The sequence below is a fragment of the Hemitrygon akajei genome, chromosome 3, assembly GCF_048418815.1.
Source record: "Hemitrygon akajei chromosome 3, sHemAka1.3, whole genome shotgun sequence".
In the NCBI taxonomy this organism is placed as follows: domain Eukaryota; kingdom Metazoa; phylum Chordata; class Chondrichthyes; order Myliobatiformes; family Dasyatidae; genus Hemitrygon; species Hemitrygon akajei.
The window spans coordinates 197,836,218-197,858,737 of record NC_133126.1 but is presented as its reverse complement, the minus strand read 5'-3'; the positions used below and the strand labels follow the sequence as shown (position 1 = coordinate 197,858,737).

Here is a 22,520-nt window from a genome sequence, read left to right as displayed (position 1 = left end):
GGCACATGTTCAGGGAGGCTGCAACCGATGGCGACTCTACCAACTTAGAGGAGTACACAGCATCAGTGACCAGCTACATCAGCAAGTGCATTGATGATGTTACTCTGTCCAAGACCATCACTATACGTGCTAACCAGAAGCCATGGATGACCGCGGAGGTGCGTACACTGCTGAGGTCCCGCGACTCCGCCTTCACAGCAGGCGACAAGGCAGCTTTAACAACAGCAAGGGCCGAACTGTCCCGGGCCATCAGAGGGGCAAAGCGTGCACACGCCCAGCAAATCCACAGCTACTTCCAGGACAGCGGCGACACACGGCGCATGTGGAAGGGCATCCAGGACATCAGCAATTACAGGACAACATCACCTGACTGTGCAGGTGATGCCTCCCTCCCAAATCCACTGAATAACTGCTACGCCCGATTTGAGGCGGAAAATGACATGGCGGCGAGGAAGTCCACCCCTCCTACAAATGACCAGGTGCTGTGTCTCACCGTGGCCGCTGTGAGAAGAACCCTGTGCAGGGTCAACCCACAAAAGGCTGCTGGACCAGACAACATCCCTGGTAGAGTGCTCAGAGGACGTGCAGACCAGCTAGCAGATGTTCTCATTGACATCTTCAACATCTCCCTGAGCAGCACCACCGTTCCAACGTGCTTCAAGGCTGCCACCATCGTCCCCGTGCCGAAGAAGTCTTCAGTGTCCTGCCGAAATGACTACCATCCCGTTGCACTTACATCCATCATCATGAAGTGTTTCGAGAGGCTCGTCATGAGGCATATCAAGACCCTGCTGCCCCCCTCACTGGACCCCCTGCAGTTTGGGTACCATCCCAACTGCTCAACAGACGACGCCATTGCCACCACCCTCCACCTGGCCCTAACCCACCTGGACAAGAAAGACACATACGTTCGGATGCTGTTCATAGACTTCAGTTCAGCATTCAACACAATCATCCCTCAGAAACTGATTGGAAAGCTGAGCCTACTGGGCCTGAACACCTCCCTCTGCAAATGGATCCTAGACTTCCTGACTGGGAGACCTCAGTCAGTCCGGATCGGGAGCAGCATCTCCAACACCATCACACTGAGCACGGGGGCTCCCCAGGGCTGTGTGCTCAGTCCACTGCTGTTCACTCTGCTAACCCACGACTGTGCTGCAACACACAGCTCGAACCATATCATCAAGTTCGCTGATGACATGACCGTGGTGGGTCTCATCAGCAAGAACGACAAGTCAGCTTACAGAGAGGAGGTGCAGCAGCTAACAGACTGGTGCAGAGCCAACAACCTGTCTCTGAATGTGAACAAAAGAGATGGTTGTTGACTTCAGGAGGGCACGGAGCAACCACTCCCTGCTGAACATCGATGGCTCCTTGGTAGAGATCATAAAGAGCACCAAATTTCTTGGTGTTCACCTGACGGAGAATCTCACCTGGTCCCTCAACACCAGCTCCATAGCAAAGAAAGCCCAGCAGCGTCTCTACTTTTTGTGAAGGCTGAGGAAAGTCCATCTCCCACCCCCCATCCTCATCACATTCTACAGGGGTTGTATTGAGAGCATCCTGAGCAGCTGCATCACTGCCTGGTTTGGAAATTGCACCATCTCAGATCACAAGACCCTGCAGCGGATAGTGAGGTCAGCTGAGAAGATCATCAGGGTCTCTCTTCCCGCCATCACGGACATTTACACTACATGCTACATCCGCAAAGAAAGCAGCATTATGAAGGACCCCATGCACCCCTCATACAATCTCTTCTCCCTCCTACCGTCTGGGAAAAGGCTCCAAAGCATTTGGGCTCTCACGACCAGACTATGTAACAGTTTCTTCTCCCAAGCTATCAGACTCCTCAATACCCAGAGCCTGGACTGATACCTTGCCCTATTGTCCTGTTTATTATTTATTGTAATGCCTGCACTGTTTTGTGCACTTTACGCAGTCCTGTGTAGGTCTGTAGTCTAGTGTAGCTTTCTCTGTGTTGTTTTTTTTACGTAGTTCAGTCCAGGGTTTTGTACTGTGTTGTGTACAACACCCTGGTCCTGAAAAACGTTGTCTCATTTTTACTATGTACTGTACCAGTAGTTATGGTCGAAATGACAATAAAAGTGACTTGACTTGTTTAACTGTGACGAAAATGCAATTTATTGGAAAAAAATTGCCGAATACCCCAAACTCTGATGACTTAGCCTAGCGCACCATCATCAGAGTGTGCTCGTTGTCTTCCTGATTCCAGTAAGTGAAACTACACTGTACATATGTTATTTCTACTTTATATAGGCTGTGTATTTTTGTGTTACTGTATTTGGTATGATTTGGCAGCTTCATAGCTTAAAGGTTACTGGAGAGAGTGCTTCCACTGAGACCGCTTCCAGTACACTAGTAGCACTACGTAGTGAGATTTTCGCTATGCTAGACAGTGGTGCAATGATTGCAGAAAAGTATTTCTACTTTATATAAGCTGTGTATTTATCATATCATTCCTGCTTTTACCAGATGTTACTGTTATTTTAGGTTTTATGTGTTGCTTGGCATGAACTTTGTAGGTTATTTTTTGGGTCCGGGAACGCTCTCAAATTTTTCCCATATTAATCAATGGTAATTGCTTATTCACTTAACGACGTTCCGGCTTACAAACCACTCTACCTTCAGATAACCTGTATACCTTTTTTTTTACCAACAGAGCCACCCCATCCTCTCTGCCACCCCTATTTGTGTCTTTAGATGTTAAGCTCCCCACTGTAATCTTTCAGCCATGACAGTATGATGTCTATGTCATACCTGCCAATTCCTACAAGATCATCTCCCTTACTTCTTATATTGCACGCATTCAAATATAACAACTTCAGTGCTGTACTCGTCACACTTTTCAATTTTGTTTCCATGTTGCCTTAAGGTAAATTCTTAACCCTTTCTGAACTTTTTGTCTTTATTCTGAAGACTTCAGAGCCAGTTTGTTCTTTGCTTTGGCACTTCTCATTGTTGCCCCTTGGGAGTGTTGTTAACAGCTTGTGACCTGCCTCACAATGTACTAATTCATCTTAAAAAATACAGAGCTTTACTATTGAAAACGTGCCTTGAGCTATCAAGTTCTACTGTCAGCCTATTAAAACTTTCGGGAATTACTCAGCAGGCCAAGCAACAGCTTTGGAAGGAGAAACGGTTAATGTTTCATGTCAGCAGCCTGAGCCATTCAGACTTGCAATGTGATGCTGAGAAACCCAGCCATTTCTTGTGGCCCGCCTGGAGAAAATACATGCAATTTCCCTTCCAGGGCATTGAGAAATGTCCTCCTTCACAGGATGGTGTTTCCCTTCCTCCACCAGTGATCCTACCCTCACCCACATCTCCTCCATTCCCAAGATATCTGCACTCTCTATTTTCCTGCCACCTTAACAGAGATAGAGTTCCTCTTGTCCTCACCTACCTCACCTACCATCCTATGAGCCTCTGCATCCAACACATCATTCTCCACAACTTTTGCCATCTTCAAAAGGATCCTACCACCGATCAGGTCCTTATCTTCACCCTTCCCCCCCACACCTTCTGCTTTCCACAGGGATAACTCCCTCTGTGACTGTCTTATCCATTCAGCCTTCCCCACTAATCAACTTCCTGGCACATACGTCTGCAAGTGACTGAAGTTCTACACCTGCCTGTTCACCACCTCCCTCACCTCCATTCAGGGCTCCAAACAGGCCTTCCAGGTGAGGCAACATTTCACGTGCAAATCTGTTGGGGTGGTTTATTGTATCTGGTGCTCCTGATGTGGCCTCCTCTTCATTGGTGAGACCTTACGTAAGTTGGGGGATCACTTTGTCAATCACTACCAAAAGCGGCATTTCCTGGTGGCCAACCATTTTAATTCCTATACCCATTCACGTTCCGACATGTCGGTACATGGCCTCCTATACTGCCACGATGAGACCACGCTCTGGTTGTGAGGAGCAACACCTTATATTCCAACTCGTTAGCCTCTAACCTGATGGCCTGAACATTGATTTATCCAGCTCCAAGCAATTTTTCCCCCCCACTCTGCTCCCCCCCCCCCATTTGCTCACTTGCCTACCACCTCCCTTGGGGCTTCTTCGCCCCTTCTCTTTCTCCCATGTCCATTCTCCTCTCCTATCAGATTTCTTCTTCTGCAGACCCTTGCCTTTTCCACCTATCACCTCCCAGCTTCATACTTTATCCTGCCCTCCCCACCCGCATGGCTTTTCCTACCACCTACCAGTTTGTACTCCTTCCCCTGCCCCTCAACTTACTCCGCCTTCGTACTCTTCTTTTCCAGTCCTGATGAAGGACCTTGGCACAGAATGTTGACTGTTTATTCATTTACATAGATGCTGCCTAACGTTCTGACTTCCTCCAGCATTTGGTGTGTGTGGCTCTGGATTTAAAGCATCTGTAGAACCTCTTGTGTTTTGGAATTTCCTGGTCTCTCCCTGCTGCTTCGCATCATTTGAGTTTGGGTGGAGCATCTTAAAGAGGTGAAGGAGTCTCTTGAACAGCGCTTGGTAAAGCCGTTAGTGCATCCTCTGGGGCAGGGGAGGGAACGAAGAGAGGAAGTTGTTAAAAGAGGAAAAATAAACATGAAAACAAACTAACTTTGAGTGTGTGAAAAGTCTCAACTGTGCTGTTTAGAAACCTAGCTTGTGTCTGTTGAGAACTTTATTCCTTGGAACGTAGAAGATTAAGAGGAGAATTTGCTAGAGGTATACAAAATTATGAGAGGTGTAGACAGGGGTCAAGAGTGAGTTGTATAGTCCCTGAAAATGTGTCCAAAGGTCATGGAATCGGTGTTGGGGTGAGTGAAGTTGAATGAAGTTATCCCCTCTGCTTCAAAAGCCTGCTGGTTGATGGGTAATAACTGTTCCTGAACCTGGTGATGTGAGACCTGATGATTGAGGGGTAATAACTGTTCCTGAACCTGGTGATGTGAGACCTGATGGTTGAGGGGTAATAACTGTTCCTGAACCTGGTGGTGTGGGACCTGATGATTGAGGGGTAATAACTGTTCCTGAACCTGGTGGTGTGGGACCTGATGATTGAGGGGTAATAACTGTTCCTGAACCTGGTGGTGTGGGACCTGATGGTTGAGGGGTAATAACTGTTCCTGAACCTGGTGATGTGAGACCTGATGGTTGAGGGGTAATAACTGTTCCTGAACCTGGTGGTGTGGGACCTGATGGTTGAGGGGTAATAACTGTTCCTGAACCTGGTGGTGTGGGACCTGATGGTTGTAGGGTAATAACTGTTCCTGAACCTGGTGGTGTGGGACCTGATGGTTGAGGGGTAATAACTGTTCCTGAACCTGGTGGTGTGGGACCTGATGGTTGTAGGGTAATAACTGTTCCTGAACCTGGTGATGTGAGACCTGATGGTTGAGGGGTAATAACTGTTCCTGAACCTGGTGGTGTGGGACCTGATGGTTGAAGGGTAATAACTGTTCCTGAACCTGGTGGTGTGGGACCTAATGGTTGTACGGTAATAACTGTTCCTGAACCTGGTGGTGTGGGACCTGATGGTTGTAGGGTAATAACTGTTCCTGAACCTGGTGGTGTGGGACCTGATGGTTGTAGGGTAATAACTGTTCCTGAACCTGGTGGTGTGGGACCTGATGGTTGTAGGGTAATAACTGTTCCTGAACCTGGTGGTGTGGGACCTGATGGTTGAGGGGTAATAACTGTTCCTGAACCTGGTGGTGTGGGACCTGATGGTTGAGGGGTAATAACTGTCCCTGAACCTGGTGGTGTGGGACCTGATGGTTGAGGGGTAATAACTGTCCCTGAACCTGGTGGTGTGGGACCTGATGGTTGAGGGGTAATAACTGTCCCTGAACCTGGTGGTGTGGGACCTGATAGTTGATGGGTAACAACTGTTCCTGAACCTGGTGGTGTTGGATCTGAGGCTCCCGTGCCTTCTCTCTGTTGGCAGTAGAGAGAAGAGAGCACGGCCTGGGTGGTGGGGGTCCTTGATGATGGATGCTGCTTTCCTGCGACAGCTCTCCATGTAGATGTGCTCAGTGGTGGAGGAGGGTTTTGTTCGTGATGGACCGGGCAGTATGCACTACATTTTGTATGCTTTTCCATTCAAGCGTATTGGTGTTTCCATATCAGGCTATGGTGCAACTAGTCAGTATACTCTCCATCTTGTATTTACAGAAGTTTGTCAAAATTTTAGATGTCATGCCAAAATTTTGCAAACTTCTATGATACTATTGCACCTGCTTCAACCACTTTCACTAGCAGCTCGGTCCATATATTCACCATCTCCTGTGTGTAAAAAGTTGTCCCTCAGGGTTGTTTTTAAATTATTCCCTTCTTAGCCTAAACCTTTGCCTTTTCGTTTTGTATTTGCCTTCACCAAAGAATAGACTGTTGCCATTACCTATTAAACACTTGAATAAGGTTGCCCCTCATTCTCCTACACTCCAAGACCTTGCCTGGTCGACCTCACCGTATAACTCGGGTCCTCCAGCCCAGGCAAGATCATCGCAAATCTTCTCTGCACTCTTTCCAGTTTAACCATGTCTTTCCTAAAACCAAAACTACACAGTAGCCCAACTACAGCTTCATCAACAACTTATGGTGATTTTCACATTGGATTAGTGTTCTCCAAGGTGCCTGGAATTGATAACTGGAATATTTAAGCTCACTTGGCAGTGAAAGTGGGAAGCTTAATAGCAGTGCAGCAAGTGGGGAGGGAAATATAAAGGATACACTAAGCAGGAACAGTGGGCAGAGCAGACTTGGGCAGGTTATGGACCTCTGGAAGGCTGTTGAGGCTTATTTTATGGTGAGCAGTTTTGGGCCTGTATCTAAGAAAGGATGTGCTGGCATTGAAGTGTGTCCAGAGGAGGTTCACGAGAAGGATCACAGTAATGAAAGGGTTAAGGTATGAGGAGATTTTGATGGCTCTGGGACTGTCACACTGGAGTTTAGAAGAATGGGGGGGGGGGGCAGATCTCATTGAAACCTATCAAATACTGAAGGGGCTAGACCAAGTGGACATGGAGAGGATGTTTCCAGTAGTGTGGGAGTCAGAATAAAAGAATGTTCCTTTAGAACAGAGATGAGGAATTTCTTAAGCCAGATGGTGGTGAGTCTGTGGAATTCATTGCCATGGACAGCTGTGGAGGCCAAGTCATTGGGTATATTTAAATCCTGGATTATATGTTCAAGAAAACAATATGTCTTATTGTCTTATTATGTCTTATCTTTATTATAAGTTAAAGGAGGCAAAGTTGGGATTGTGGAAGATGGAGAGGAGATAGTGACAGGAAAGTTCTAAAGGAGAGCAGACAGTACTGTGACAGGTGATGGAGCCATGTTATGTTTTTTAAACTCCAAGACTAATCAAAAGAAAAACGTAAGAGGAGGATAATAAATCAGTCATGATAGAATGGCAGAGCAAACTTGATTGGCCAATTGGCCTAATTCTGCTCCTGAGTCTTATGGTCTTAATGTAAGGAGCCTCACAGGTAAGACTTACAAGCTTAGAACATGATCGGTACTAGTAATTATGGTTGGTGGTTGTTGCAAAAACAACCTCACACACAATGTCAGCTAAACCAAGGAATTGTGGACCATGAAGAGGAAGTCAGGAGAAAACACACCAGACCTCATTGAGGTTTCAGTGGTAGAAACAGTGAGTAGCTTCAAGTTCTTAGCCATCAGCATCTTGGAGGATTTTCTTGGCCCAAAAGTGAGACAGTTAGGAAGAAGGCATGCCAACGGCTCTACTTCATTAGGAATTTGAGAAGGTTTCCTGTCACCAAAGACTAAGATATTTCTTGAGATGTACAGTGAAGAGCATTCTGACTGGTTGCATCACAATCCGGTGTGTAGACTCCAATGCACAGGATCACAAGACTCAGGCAGTTCCATTGTGGTCACAACTCTCTCACCACCGAGGACTTCAAGAAGCAGTGCCTCAGGAAAGCAGCGTCCATCACGAAGGACTCTCATCATTTAGAACATGCCATCTTCTTGTTGAATCAGGGCAGAGGTACATAAACATGAACCTGAAGACTCCCACTCAATAATTCAGAAAAATCTCCTTCCTCTCTGCCATCTGATTTCTGAATGGTCCAGAAGCTCTGCCTTGTTATTCCTTTTCTGCACTATATTTATTTTGTCTAATTCATAGCAATTTTATGTGTTTGTGCCGTTCTGCTGCTGCAAAACAACAAATTTCACATCATGTAAAGCCATTGATAATACATCTGATTCTCATTCCGATATTCCGTTCACAGAAGCACGGGAGAGACTCGCAATTTAATATTCCAACACACAAAAAGTTCAATCCTGATGAAAAGGCAAAAGAGGAGAGCAATTAGGGAAAACCAAACAGTAGCATTTAGAGTGTATGTTAGAAATTATGTATAAGAGAGGAGCAATCATTCTTCTGGGGGTATCCTACGGGTCTCCCAATAAGTCAGTATGATATTGATAGTGCAAGGGGTGGAATTTGTTAGATGACCTACCAGATAAGGAAAGGCCTGGATAGAGTAGATGTGGAGAGGATGCTTCCATCAATAGAAAGTCTAGGATCTGAGGCCACAGCCTCAACAAAGAGGGGTGCTTTAGAATAGAAATGAAGTGGAATTTTTTCAGCAGAGAGTAATGAATGTTTGAAATTCATTGCCACAGAGGGGGTGGCAGCTATATCATTGGGCGTCTAAGGCAGAGATTGATATGCTCTTGATTGATCTCAAGATAAAGTTGGTCATGTTTGAATGGCAGAATAGATTTGATGGGCTGAAGGGCCTAATTTCCCTATAACTTATGGAACTGAAACTGGGGGGCAGATGTCGAAGTGTTAATGGGTTGCATTTTGGCTGCAGTGACCATACTTGTGTGAGTTCTGAAAAGTGATGAGGTCGGTCCATTGGGATAAGGGTCGGTTTCTGTGTTGTATGACTTCAAGGATAAAATAATTGTATTAGGTCATGAGTTCCTCTAGGAAGGTTCTGTCAGGAGCCTATGTAAGATAAAAAGAAAGGCAAAATCTGAACCAAGGGTTGGAAGACCTCGAAAGATCTCACATTAAGACTTCAATATTAATTCAGCAATTACATGCAGCAAGTTCAGAATCAGGTTTAATATCACTGACGTATGTTGTGACATTTATTTTGTGGCAGCAGCACATTGCAATACATAAAAATATGAATTGTGATAAGAAATGCATTTTTTAAAATTAATTAAATATGTAGTGCAAAAAGAAGAAAAGATACTGAGGTAGTGTTCATGGGTTCATTGTCCATTCAGAGATCTGATGGCAGAGGGGAAGAAGCTGTTCCTAAACACTCAGTGTGTGCATCTCCTACTTGATGGTAACAATGAGAAGAGGGCTTGGCTTGGGTAATAGGGGTCTTTAATGATGAATACTACCTTCTTGAGGTATAGCCTTTTGAAGCTGCCCTTGATGACAGAAAGGCTGGTGCCCACGACGGAGGAACTAGCTGAATTTGTAGCTTCCTGCAGGACTTGAAATGAAGGAGGACCAATCTCAATAGTAAGAGACAAGCCGACTAAATTAGATTGGGAGCAGATGCTTGCAGGTATAACAACAGCTGATACGTAGGAGTATTCTGGAAGAAAGTTGGTAAGAGTTCAGAAGCCAGCATGTTCCAGTAAAGATGAAAGGCAAAGATGACATGATTAGGGCAACTTGGATATTGAAGATTTATTTAAGGACAGAAAAAAATGTCAGGTACAAACAACTGGAAATAAGGAGTCTTGAGTGATATAGGATTCAAAGAATCAAAGTACATTTGTTATCAAAGAATGTATAAATTATACGACCTTGAGATTCATCTGCTTACAGGCAGCCACAAAGCAAGAAACCTGCAAGAACCCAATTAAAAAAAACACCAACACCCAAAGTACAGAGAAAGAGGGAGGGGAAAAACACAAATCATGTAAACAATAAAAGCAAGCAACAGCTTTCCGAACCAAATTGAGTCCATTGAGCTGGAGCAGGTCCTTAGCCTCAGTCTCAGTTCATCACACAGCAGGGCAAATCGCTGCAACGCTCGCAGACATGAAGTACATAGCAGCCAGAGTGGTTTCACAGCTTCGTCGCCATGGAGAGGGGAGTAAACGTCATGGAAGAGCGATCGGAATCAGCCCAACTCTCACCTCCAGTCCTGACATCCTGCCTTTTGTCTTAAGAAAGAATTAGAAAGATCTTTAAAAATTTCGAATGTCAAGTGGATTAAAGAAGGATCCCGAGACAATCTGTAAGCGTATCGATGGCAAAGAGCCTGTTTCTGTGTTAAATGCTTCTTGTATTTGAAAATGTTATAATTGAGCTGATGTTCCAATTTAAATTGGTAGCACGGTTGATCTATGAACTGTGAGGTAAGATATGGACAACAGAACTCTGGGGAAGTAAAATAGTTCACAAATTGCTTTGATTCAGTTAAAATCTTTTAAAGAAAAACTTCAGATGCTGGAAATAATTTCTTTTTAACTGAAAATGCTGGAAATACTCAGTAGGTCAGGCAGCACGTGTGGCGAACCATTCAGGTTGAAGATTGTCAGAACTGGGGCAACAAAGTGTACTTTTAAACAGTTTTGATTAGCTTTATTTGTCACATGTACGTCCAAACATTCAGTGAAATGCATGAAATCAGATCAGTGAGGATTGTGCTGGACAACCAGCAAGTGTTGCCATGCTTCTAGTGCCAACATAGCACGCCCATAACTCATTGACTGTATGTTTTTTGGAATGTGGGAGGGAACCCATGCAGTCACGGGGAGAACGTACAAACTCCTCAGAGGCAGTGGAGGGTCTCGAGCCCTGATCTTACAGCTGGCCCTGTAACAGCGTTATGCTATTGTGCTGCCCTGCTTGTTAAACTACAGGGAAGGTGGCATCGATGGGATGACCATGGGGATAAGGTGTAACCAGGGTTACCTGGGCAATGAATGATGGGAGCAGTTAAGCAGTAAGCAAAAGAACCACAATTTTTTTTAAAGTATAGGAGCAGCAAAATTCAGAGCAGGAAGAGGTATTCTGAATAAAAAACACAAAATGCTGGCAGAACTCAGCAGGCCAGACAGGAGGAGGTAATAATGACGTTTCGGGCCGAAACCCTTCATCAGGAATGAAGTAACATGGGATCACGTATTCTGTTTTGTGGCTCAGGTGCTGATGACTCTGTACCAGCTGGAAGTGTTGGCAGAAGAGGCTGTTCTGCAATGGTTCTCTCAGACCACATCAACAGAGAAAGCAAAACGGCTTCGAAAGCATCAGGGGGTGAGTGCACACTGTGACACTTCTGCTTGATGAACAGTGTATTTGTTTATTGTTCTTTAGTTCTTGTATACAGTACTGTGCAATAGTCTTAGAACACACACATAGCTACGGTGCTTAAGACTTTTGCACAGTATTGTAGATATTTTATGTATTACACTGTAAGAACATAAGAACATTAAAAACCCCCATCACTCAAGACATACCCTCTTCTCATTGCTACCATCAGGGAGGAGGTAGAGGAGCCTGAAGACACACATTCAATGTTTCAGGAACGTTGCCACCAGATTTCTGAATGGACAATGAACCCATATACACTGCCTCACTATTTTTCCTCATTTTTTGCACTACTTATTTAATTTCCATTTCTTATCTATGCTTATTGTCATTTATAATTTTTATTATGTATTGCAACATACTGCTGCCACTAAACAATAAATTATACACAACATATGCCAGTGATATAAAACCTGATTTTCATTCTCCACCACCCACTCAGGCAGTATGTTCCAGATTCCAAACACCCTCTCGGTGGAATAAGGTTCTCCTAATATGTTACCCCTAACATATACTGTCGCATTTTAAATAATTTTTAAAAAGTTTCCTCTATCTATGCCAATCATAACTTCCTGTATACTCTCAGTGGCTACTTTATTAGGTACTTCCTATACCGTGGACTTTGAGTGTTTGTTCATGGTCTTCCACTACTGTAGCCCATCCAATTCCACCTCAAGGCTCGACATGTTATACGTTCAGAGTTACTCCTCTGCACATCACTGCTTTAATGTGTGGTTGTTTGAGTTACTGTCAGCTTGAACCGATCTGGCCATTTTTCTCTGACCTCTATCATTAACAAGACATTTTCACCTACAGAACTGCCCCTCACAGGATTTTTTTTGTTTTATCCACCATTCTCTGTAAACTGCAGAGAATATCATGCATGAAAATCCCAGATTAGCAGTTTCTGAGACGCTCAAACCCTGTCAGACTCCACCTCAGCAAACAGCACAGAAAGGAAAATCTATCCAGTTTGTCCTGAACACTGCACTCCGGGCAGCATCCTGGTGAATCTTCTGCACCCTCTCCCATGCAGTCACATCCCTGCTGAAACTATCTGCATGTGGCCATCATGTAAGGTGGAATAAGACCCCGCTCACTCAATCTCTCTTCTCCCTTCTTCCATCGGGCAGAAGACATAAAGGTCTGAAAGTACATATCATCAGGCTCACGGCCAGCTTCTACCCTATTGAATGTTCCAGACCTCACAACCTACCTCGTTTTGATCATGCACTTCATGTTTAAGTGCGTTGCACTTTCTCCATCTGCATCTTTTTCACTTTATTCTGCATTGTTATGTTTTGCCTTGTTCTACCTCAATACACTGGGTAGTGATCTGCATAGACAGCATGTAAGACAAGTGTTTCACTGTATCTTATAACTATATAACAATTACAGCACGGAAACAGGCCATCTCGGCTCTTCTAGTCCGTGCCGAATGCTTACTCTCACCTAGTCCCACTGACCTGCACTCAGCCCATAACCCTCCATTCCTTTCCTGTCCATATACCTATCCAATTTTTTTTAAATGACAAAATCGAACCTGCCTCTACATAACCATAAAATGTGTACTCTTTTACTCATGAAGCTTAGATGCAGCTGTCAGGATAACTATTAGTCCCCGAACAGTCCTTCAAGGTGAGGCAACACTTCACTGGCAAGTCACTTCAAACCCATCTGGGTTCACCTATCACATTCTAGCTTGTTCTCCTTACCTTCCCCATATCTTCTTATTCTGGCTTCTTCCCCCTTTCTTTCTGTCTTGATGAAGAGTCTCAGCCGAAAAAGTTGATTCTTTTTCCCTCTGCATAGATGCTGCCTGACCTGATCAGCTCCTCCAGCATGTTGTGTGTGTTGCTCTGGATTTCCAGCTTCTGCAGAATCTCTTGTGTTTAACTATTAGTTCCACCCATTTTGTGGCCTCAGACAGATAATAGCCCATGTGATCTCAAACAATAATGCCCGGCTGACAATATGCAAGGTTGGTGTTTATTCTGTGACCATGTGCGTTGATTTAATCACTCTGGAACCGGGATGGCTGACTTAACCGTGTACGGCAAACATCCTGTAAATGGCTGGAAATTGTGAGGTTTGCATGATTGCATTTCATATTGTCTCCTTTGTTGTTCAGGTCCAGAGGTTCATCAAATGGCTAAAGGAGGCAGAGGAAGAATCGTCCGGAGGAGAGGACTGACCACTAGATCTCATGCAGCACCGTTGTTGAACTGAAATGACCACTTGGTTGGCTGACCTGAATCTCATTTAGTCTGTTATATAATTTTAAATGGAAGGAGTAAAAGAGTTTATCAGATTTAAAGTTTTAATGGATGAGAATGGTCTCTTGCCTTTTCGTGGCTCCTTTCAATTTCTGAGCTGTGAACGACCTTCAAAACCTGAAGCCCTCCTTTCATGTACAGGAATTCTGCTTAAATCGCACCTTGGACTCATGGAACCAATATCTCCCAAGGGTTAGACCATAAGACACAGAAGCAGAATTAGGCTATTTGTTCATCGCTGTTTTATTAGCCCTCACACCCCTTTCTCTGGCTGTCCCTGTAACCTTTGATGCCCTTACTCAACCAACACTTAAAATATACCCAATGGCTTGATGTCCACAGCCTCCTGTGGCAATGAATTCCACAGATTCACCACACTATGGCTAAAGAATTCTTCCTCAACTCTCTTCTAAATGGACATCCTTCTGAAGCTACGCCCTCTGGACCTAGACTCCCCCTCTACAGGAAATATTCTCTCCACATCCACTCTCTGTAGGCCCTTGAGTTGTGAATTTCGTATGCTTCCTATATGGGGATAGTCTCAGTTCAGTACCTACTAGGCATGAACAATGCTAATTCTCAGTCAGTGCCAAGTTGCAGCTTGCCGAGAGGAATCACAGAACGACTGATGGTGGGGTGGAAATGCGTCTGGACAGAATGAGGTCTTCATTTGAACCTTAACTCAACTTGTACCTCTTATGGAGTGTTTTTGACAGGGTTTGTGGAGCTTTGGTGTATTTGCATTGGTAGCAACATAATGAGAGAACAGGAACCTGTACAGATGGTGTGAAAGTCAAACTACCATCAAACATGTACTGAGAATGGTAGGGCACCAGAGAGTGCAACAGGAAAAAGAGATTTTGTGTTACAAGTGCATAGATCATTGAAATAATAAAATTAGTTTATTACTACTACATGTACTGAGGTACAATGTAAAAGCTTGTCTTGTGTACAGTCCATACAGGTCAATTCATTACAACAGTGCATTGAGTAGTAGAAGGTGGGGAAAAAGAATGCAGGATAAAGTATTACAGTGCAGAGAAAATGTAGTGCAGGTAGACAGTGAGGTGCAAGGTCACAAAGAGTAGATTATAAGATCTAGAGTCACTCTCATCATACTCGGGAACATTTGATAGTCTTACAAGAGTGGAATAGAAACTGTCCTTGAGTTGAGAGATGTTATCAGGCCTTTATATCTTCTACCTGAAGATAGAATCTCCAGGGTAGGTGCTGGAGTGGTAAAAAAAGGCATTTAACATGCTGGCCTTCATCAGTCAGGGCACTGCATTGCGATGTTCTGTTGGAATTGTATAAGTCATTGGTGAGACCACACTTGGAGTTTTGGCCACCCTGTTATAAGAAAGATGTGGTTAAACTGGAAAGATTACACAGAAGATTCATGAGGATGTTGCCAGGACTAAGGGCCTGAGTTACAAGGAAAGATTGGCCAGTTTAGGTCCCTGTTACTTGGAAATGTAGAAGAATGAAGGGCATCCTTATAGAAATGTTTAAAATTATGAGAGGTATAGATAATGTCTCCTAGTCTCCAAAACTAGGGGCATAGGTTTAGGATGAGAAGGGAGGGGCAGAGTTTTCACCCAGAGTGTTGTCAGTATTTGGAATGAGCTGCCAGAGGAAGTTGTTGAGTCAGGTGCAGTAGTGTCCTTTAAGAAGCACGAGGACAGATACGTGGAGGGGTGGGGGGTTTAGGGGACATGAGTGAAAGCAGGAAATTGAAAAGCTGGGTAGGTGCCATGGTTAGCATGGGCTAGTTGGGCCAAAGGGACTATTGTACTGTATTGTTCTGTAATATGAGTGTGTCTTGACTACATTTAGTCAAACCCCAGAGACTTTGCGACTGGTTCTCATGAAAGCCATCATTCCTTATAATGACAACCCTCTCAGTAGTTCAGAAATAAATTAATGTGTAGTGATTCTACGTGGCAGTGGATGGGGTTGCGTTGAAAGTGCTGGAATGGGCCATCAGTAACAGAACATGTTACCACAGAGAAGCAGACCTTTCAGCCCAACCTATCCATGCTGACCAGATTGTCTACCTGAGTTAGTCCAATTTGCCTGCATTTGGTCCACATCCCTTGGTTATTGATCATTTGCCTCATCTATGCCCCTCAAGATTTTATAATCCCTGACTGTGGTAGCGTAGCACTAGCATGACGTTATTACAGCTCGGGGTGTTCTGGAGTTCAGAGTTCAATTCTGGTGCTGGGTCTCAGTACGTCCTCCCCGTGGACTGTGTGGGTTTTCCCCTGGGTGCTCCAGTTTCCTCCCATAGTCCAAAGATGTACCGGGTGGGTAAATTGGTCATATTCAGTTGTCCTCTTAGGGTTAATTGGATTTGTTGGGGGTTGCTGGGGTGGGCTGGTGTAAAGGGTTGAAAGAGTTAACTCTGTGTTGTATTGCTAAAATAAAAAGCAAAAACGTAAGGTCACCCCTCAGCCTCCTTCGCTTCGGGGATAAAACTCCTAGTCTCTCCATATAATTGAAGCCTTCAACATTGTTGTGAATCTTCCATGTATACAAAGAGACAGGAATGACTAATAACTACAAGAGATAAATAATTCCACCTCCCATCTACTGAAATACTGGAAAATGATGTTGATGAAGGGTCACTCCCTTGACCCACAACAATGTAGAGGCCACAGGTTTGAAAAGTCCTGTTGGCTGAGTTCAGTCCCACTTGACTGCTGCACCTCGAAGTATAAGTGATCCAAATGGTCAGTGAATTGTTGTTGACCCAGCTCCAGGGGGATGGTCTTGTGGTCAGTGATCGACTGAAGGAGGCTCCAAGACTCAGAGGGCTGGAGCTGGTCACTTGTTGGTGGCTCAGACGCACTGGATTACCTCCTCTGTTTCTGTACCCGCCTGTGAGTGTGGAACAAGACTCAAATCTCCAAGGATCCTCCAATCTGCAGAAGTTAGAAGCCTGTTCCAAAGCCTGCTCAAAATAAATGTTATTTAAGGAACTTGAAGACTGTCTGGACTTGGCTCAGTTATTTATTTTGACTTTTTTTGGCAGCCATATTTTATTGGCTCACAGAGTTAAACCAGAGAAAACAATTTTTTATGAGGTGCATTCATGAGGTGGTTGGGAGTATTGGTCAATGGTTGTGGTGGGATTGATGTGTGTGTCAACCAGATCCTGAAACACTTGCCATTCTGATGCAGCCGTTTAGTAGATCAGATTTGTCCTCAAAAAGCAGAATTTCCCTGTGGCCAACCACTTCAGTTCCTATCCCCATTCCCATTCCGACATGTCAGTCCGTGGCCTCCTCTTCTGCCATGATGAGGCTGCACTCAGGTTAGGGGAGCAACACCTCATATACCATCTAGGTAACCTCCAACCTGATGGTATGAACATCATTTTCTCCAACTTCTGGTAATCTTTTCTTTCCACTCCTTCCCTGTGTTTCTACTTCTGACTGGCTGTGTTACCACCTGGTACAGGAACTCTACTTGGCTCAATCACAGGGCACTGCAGAGAGTGGTGTGGAGAGCCCAGCGCACCTGTGGATGTAAACTTTTCTCTATTCAGGACATTTACAGCAGTAGGAGTATTTAACAGGCCCCGGAGGATCATCAGGGACTCCAGCCACCCCAACCACAAACTTTCAGCTGCTTCCACCTGGCAAATGGTATCACAGCATTAAGGTCAGGACTGGGGCAGCTTCTTTCACCAGGCCATCAGATTGATCAGTACACATTGATCTGATTGCATATCTGACTGTACACACATGTACAAAACAATTATGTATACAATCTTAGTGTTTGGGCAATATCCTCCCACATTTCCCTTCCTCGTTGCTTGTACATAATGATGGAGACACAACATAAAGATTTTTACTCCCTCATGTTGTGAGATGCATGTAAGAAATAACATTCTAATTACTAATCAAGGACCTATCAACCTCTGCTTTAAATATACCCAATGATTTGGCCTCCATAATCCTCTGTGGCAATGAATTCACCATACTCCAGCTAAAGAAATTCCATCTCATTTCTGTTCGAGGTTCTGCTGCGGTTGTGCAAGATGCTGGCGAGGATGCATTTATTTGTTCAGTTTTGGTTGGGTTGTTGCAGGAAAGGTGTAATTAAACTAAAAGAGTGCAGAAAATATTTGCAAGGATTTTGCCAGGAGGGACTGAGTTGTAGGGAGGGATTGGGCTGTCAGACTTTCTCCCTTGGGACACGGGATGAGAGGTGATCTTATAGAGATGTAAAAAATCATGTGTTGTGGATAGTCTGAATACACATAGTATTTTTCCCCAGCACTGACGAATCGAGAACCATAGGGCATAGGTTTAAGATGAGAGGAGAAAGATTTAAAGGAGCTTGAACAATTCTTTTTACACAGCTGGTATGTATATTGAATGAGCTACCAATGTGTAATACATGTATTGGACCCTTAACCTAATTAGCTGTGTCACAACATTAGAATAATATAAGGAGGGAAAAATTGATAATTGTGTTGTAAGGAATTAATAATGTTTGTACATTCAGTGATTGGAGGTGTGGAACATATTGCCGGGGTGGTGGTAGGGGTAGATACATGACGGATATTTGAGACTCTTAGATAAATACATGGACAGTAGAAACATGGGGGATATGTAGAAAGGAAGGGTTAGATTGATCTTGAAGTGGGTTGACAGGTCAGCATAACCTGTGGGCCAAAGGACCTGTACTGTACTATGCGTTATGTTAATATATTCTGACCTGACTAGCACAGACTGAACTACATCACCAGACCTCACAACATTAGCAACAGAAATAAAGCTCTAACTCCATTCAATAGTTGCATCTTTTCACCTCCTTGTGGATGTTCCATTGGCCTCCCCGTGACTTCATCTTCTCTCCCATTTTGACTAACTTGCTTTCTTTCTCAGTTCTGAAGCAGGGCCTTCACACTAACTGGTTTCTCTTCTCATAGATGCTGCTTGGCTGAACATAGATCAGAACAGGCCCTTCGGCTCTCAATATTCTGCCAAAACAATCAGATTAGTAATCAGTTGGCCAACTAAACTAATCCCTTCTGCCTACACAATATCCATATCCTTCCATTTTCCTCACATTTATGTGCCCATCTAAACATCTCTTAAAAGTCCCTAATGTTCTGCCTTTACCACCACCCCAGGCAGCACATTCCATGCACCCACCACTCTGTTAAAAAAAAACTAGTTTCTCACATGTCCATTAAAATTGCCCCCTCACCTTGAATGCATGCACTCTAGTATGAAACATTTCAACCCCCCGAAAAACTGTGTCTACTCTGTTTATGCCTTTCATAACCTTACAAACCTCTATCAGATCTCCACTCAGCCTCCGCCACTTCAGAGAAAACAACCGAAGTTCGTCCAGCCTCTCGTTAGAGCACATGTCCTCTAATCCAGGCAGCATCCTGGTAAACCTCTTCTGCACCCTCTCCAAATTCTTGACATTGTTCCTATAATGGAGCGACCAGAACTATATGCATTACTCCAGATGAGGCCTAACTAGAGTTTTATAAAGCTGACCGGCTGAGTTCTTCTCAAGTTCTTTACTGTCATGGGCAAACATACCCTGAGTACAAGCGCCACGAAAAGGAGCTTTCTGCAGCAGTAGCAGCACAGTATATTAATAGTAGCGCGATCAGTCAAGCCGAGTATGATGTTCTCCCAAGGGTTATTCCCTTAATGGACAATGCCTGTGTGTGACCTTGTTCAATGTGGGGAGGCTGATGCACGGGCAGCCACCATGTGGTCCTTGGCAGATCAGGGTCAGAGTCCAGTGGCATGGACGTCCATTAGTGAGTCCTCAGGTATCCGATCCAGGATCCATATATTCTGGTGCAGTGGGAGTAAGAGTAAATCATAGCTATGGTTAGTGGTTGGGTTGTTCGGTTTCTCATTCTCTCCTTTCATGTTGCCTCTTGTTCTCTGTGGCACAGTGAAGGTTATTTTCATGTGATACAGTTCCCTCTTGAACAGATTTCCTTCAGATGTGTCTATTGAGTGCAGTATGATCCCAGTTTTTAGATGTAATGTTCAAAGTTGACTACTCAGGTTGACTCAATGGTTAAGAAAAGGCATATGGTGCATTAGCCTTCATCAATCGTGGGATTGAGTTTAAGAGCCAAGAGATAATGTTGCAGCTATATAGGACCCTGGTCATACCCCACTTGGAGTACTGAGCTCAATTCTGGTCCCATCACTATAGGAAGGACTTGGAAACCATAGAAAGGGTGCAGAAGAGATTTACATGGATGTTGTCTGGATTGGGGAGCATGCCTTATGAGAACAGGTTGAGTGAATTCAGCCTTTTCTCCTTGGAGCGACGGAGGATGAGAGGTGACTTGATAGAAGTGTACAAAATAATGAGAGGCATTGATCGTGTGGATAGTGAGAGGCTTTTCCCCAGGGCTAAAATGGCTAGCACAAGAGGGCATAGTTTTAAGGTGCTCGGAAGTAGATACAGAGGAGATGTCGGGGAAGTTTTTTATGCAGAGAGTAGTGAGTGTGTGGAATGGGTTGCCAGCGGCGGTGGTGGAGGTGGATACGATAGGGTCTTATAAGAGACTCCATGATGGGTACATGGAGCTTAGAAAAATAGAGGGCTATGGGTAAAGGCTAGGTAGTTCTAAGGTAGGGACATGTTCAGTACAGCTTTGTGGGCCGAAGGGCCTGTATTGTGCTGTGTGTTTCTAAAGTTCAAAGTAATGTTATTATCAAAGTACATTTATGTCACTATATACAACCATGAGATTCATTTTCTTGCAGCCATACTTAATAAATCTGTAATGGAATAATAACCATAAAAGAATTCATGAAAGACCGTAATTTTATGTAATATGAGCAACACACACAAAATGCTGGAGGAACTTTCCTCAGGATCTCAGCCTGAATTATCGACTTCCTAGATGCTGCCTGACCTGCTGAGTTCTGCTAGCATTTTGTATGTGTTGCTGTGGGTTTCCTGCAGTTGCAGAATCCCTTTTGTCTATGCCTACAGACGGTATTTAGTACTTAAATGCTGCAATAATATCTGCTTCCCACTACTCTCTGTGTACAATATTTACCCTGCACATCTCCTTTCAACTCCTCCCCCCCCCCCCTTCACCTCAAAATCAGAATCAGAACCAGGTTTGATTACTGACATACAGTCCACAAAAGAATTTCTGGATCTTGTGTACCCATCTTCCTCACTCCCCCCTTTTTCCCAGGCTGACCTCAGTTGAACAGAAGGTAATAACAGGAGGAGTAGGCCCCCTCGAGCCTATCCCACAACTCAAGATTATCATGGCTGACCTGTCCCAGGTCTCAAACTTCTCCAGTGCTATTTCCCCATTAGTAATACATTCCTTGATCTTAGACAAACAAGAGAAAATCTGCAGATGCTGGAAATCTGGAAGGTCTCGGCCTGAAACGTCGACTACTCTTTTCTGTGGATGCTGCCTGGCCTGCTGAGCTCCTCCAGCATTTTGTGTGCGTCACCCTGGTCTTTGAAATATTTATCTACCTCCTTTAAATGCCACTAATGTTTCAACTTTCAAGTCATCTGGGGCAGAGAACTTCCACTTACAAGAAGAAATTGTCAGAGTATTGCCCTAGAAAGCATCCTGTCTGCATGATTTGTGGCTTGGTACAGCAACTGCTCTGCCCGTGACTGCAAGAAACTGTAAAGAGTTGTGGACACAGTTCAGCACATCACAGAAACCAGCCTCCCCTCCATGGACTCTGTCTTTCTGTCCATTCTCTCTTCTCCCCTCTGCTTTTGGGTAGAAGATACAAAAGACTGAAAGCATGTATCACCGGATTCAAGGATTTGCGAATGCAGAAGGCGAGCCGGAGTGTCAGTGCCAACTGCCTGCCTTTTGATAGCTGCCAGAGAAGGGGTCTGTCAGCAGCCTATCACTGTGTGGCTTGCTGTGGCAGGCGGCTAGTCCTCTCTGCCACGTGTGGTGTCCCTCTCTTTTGATGAATGTTGGAAATACCAGAGGATGTTTATGGATTGGACTATCGTGTTTATGGACTGTGAACTTTTTCAGACTGATGATTTTTATATTCTGTGCATTTTATCGCCTGTTCCTTTTCTGAGGGGAGGGTGTTTACATAGAAAACCTACAGCACAATACAGGCCCTTGCTTGGGGGTTAATGTTCTGTTGTGCTCTGTTAGGTTTTTGCATGGGGGAGAGGTTTTTTTGGGGAGGGGGTATTGATGTTCCTGGTCCATTTTTTTGTGGGGAAGTGGGTATTGGGGGGGTTGATCATTGGTATGCTGTTTTTTTGTGTAGGGGTGGGTTTGATGGTTTGATAATCCCCTCTGAACAACTTGCATGTTCTTTCTTTGTTCCGTGGCAATCTGGAGAAGACAAATATCAGAGTTGTATATGAATACATGCTTTGATAATAAATGAGTGAACCTTAATTAACCTTTAACCATTACTACAGATAATTTGGGCGTAGCATGGTAGAGTAGCACTTAGCGTAATGCTTTACAATACCAGCAACCTGGGTTCAAATCCCATTGCTATCTGCAAGAGCTATGTTCTCCCCGTGACCGTGTGGGTTTCTTCCGGGTGCTCCGGTTCCCAAGCACATTTGAAAGATGTCCAGGTAAGTAGGTTAATTGGACACATGGGTTTGCGCAATTTGTTCTTTTATTGTGCACTGGGCGTTGATGTTTTCTTGGACAAGTTCCATGGTGCTTCTTTGTTTTAGGGCTGCCTGCGGTAAGACAAATCTCAGAGTTGTATTCTGTATACATTCTTTGATAACGAAAGAACTTTGCATCTTTGGATTGAGTGACATGGGTTCGTTGGACCGGTAGGACCTGTTATTGTGCCGTATCTCTAAACTAAAACACACTCAGTGGCCACATTATTAGGTACACCTGTAATCATCTCGTTACTGCAAATACCTAATCAAGCAATC

At 44.3% G+C, this 22,520-nt stretch overlaps 1 protein-coding gene across 1 annotated transcript in view; it reads left to right on the top strand.

Moving 5' to 3' along the window:
• The window catches only part of eif2b5 (eukaryotic translation initiation factor 2B, subunit 5 epsilon), an 80,287-nt gene extending 63,702 nt beyond the window's left edge, over positions 1-16,585 (top strand). Inside the window, exons 15-16 of the mRNA XM_073041679.1 lie at positions 11,155-11,265; positions 13,451-16,585. Of these exons, the coding sequence (XP_072897780.1) occupies positions 11,155-11,265; positions 13,451-13,513 (174 nt within the window). The 3' untranslated portion in view covers positions 13,514-16,585. The remainder of the gene's footprint in view (positions 1-11,154; positions 11,266-13,450) is intronic.
• Positions 16,586-22,520: the final 5,935 nt, after the last annotated feature.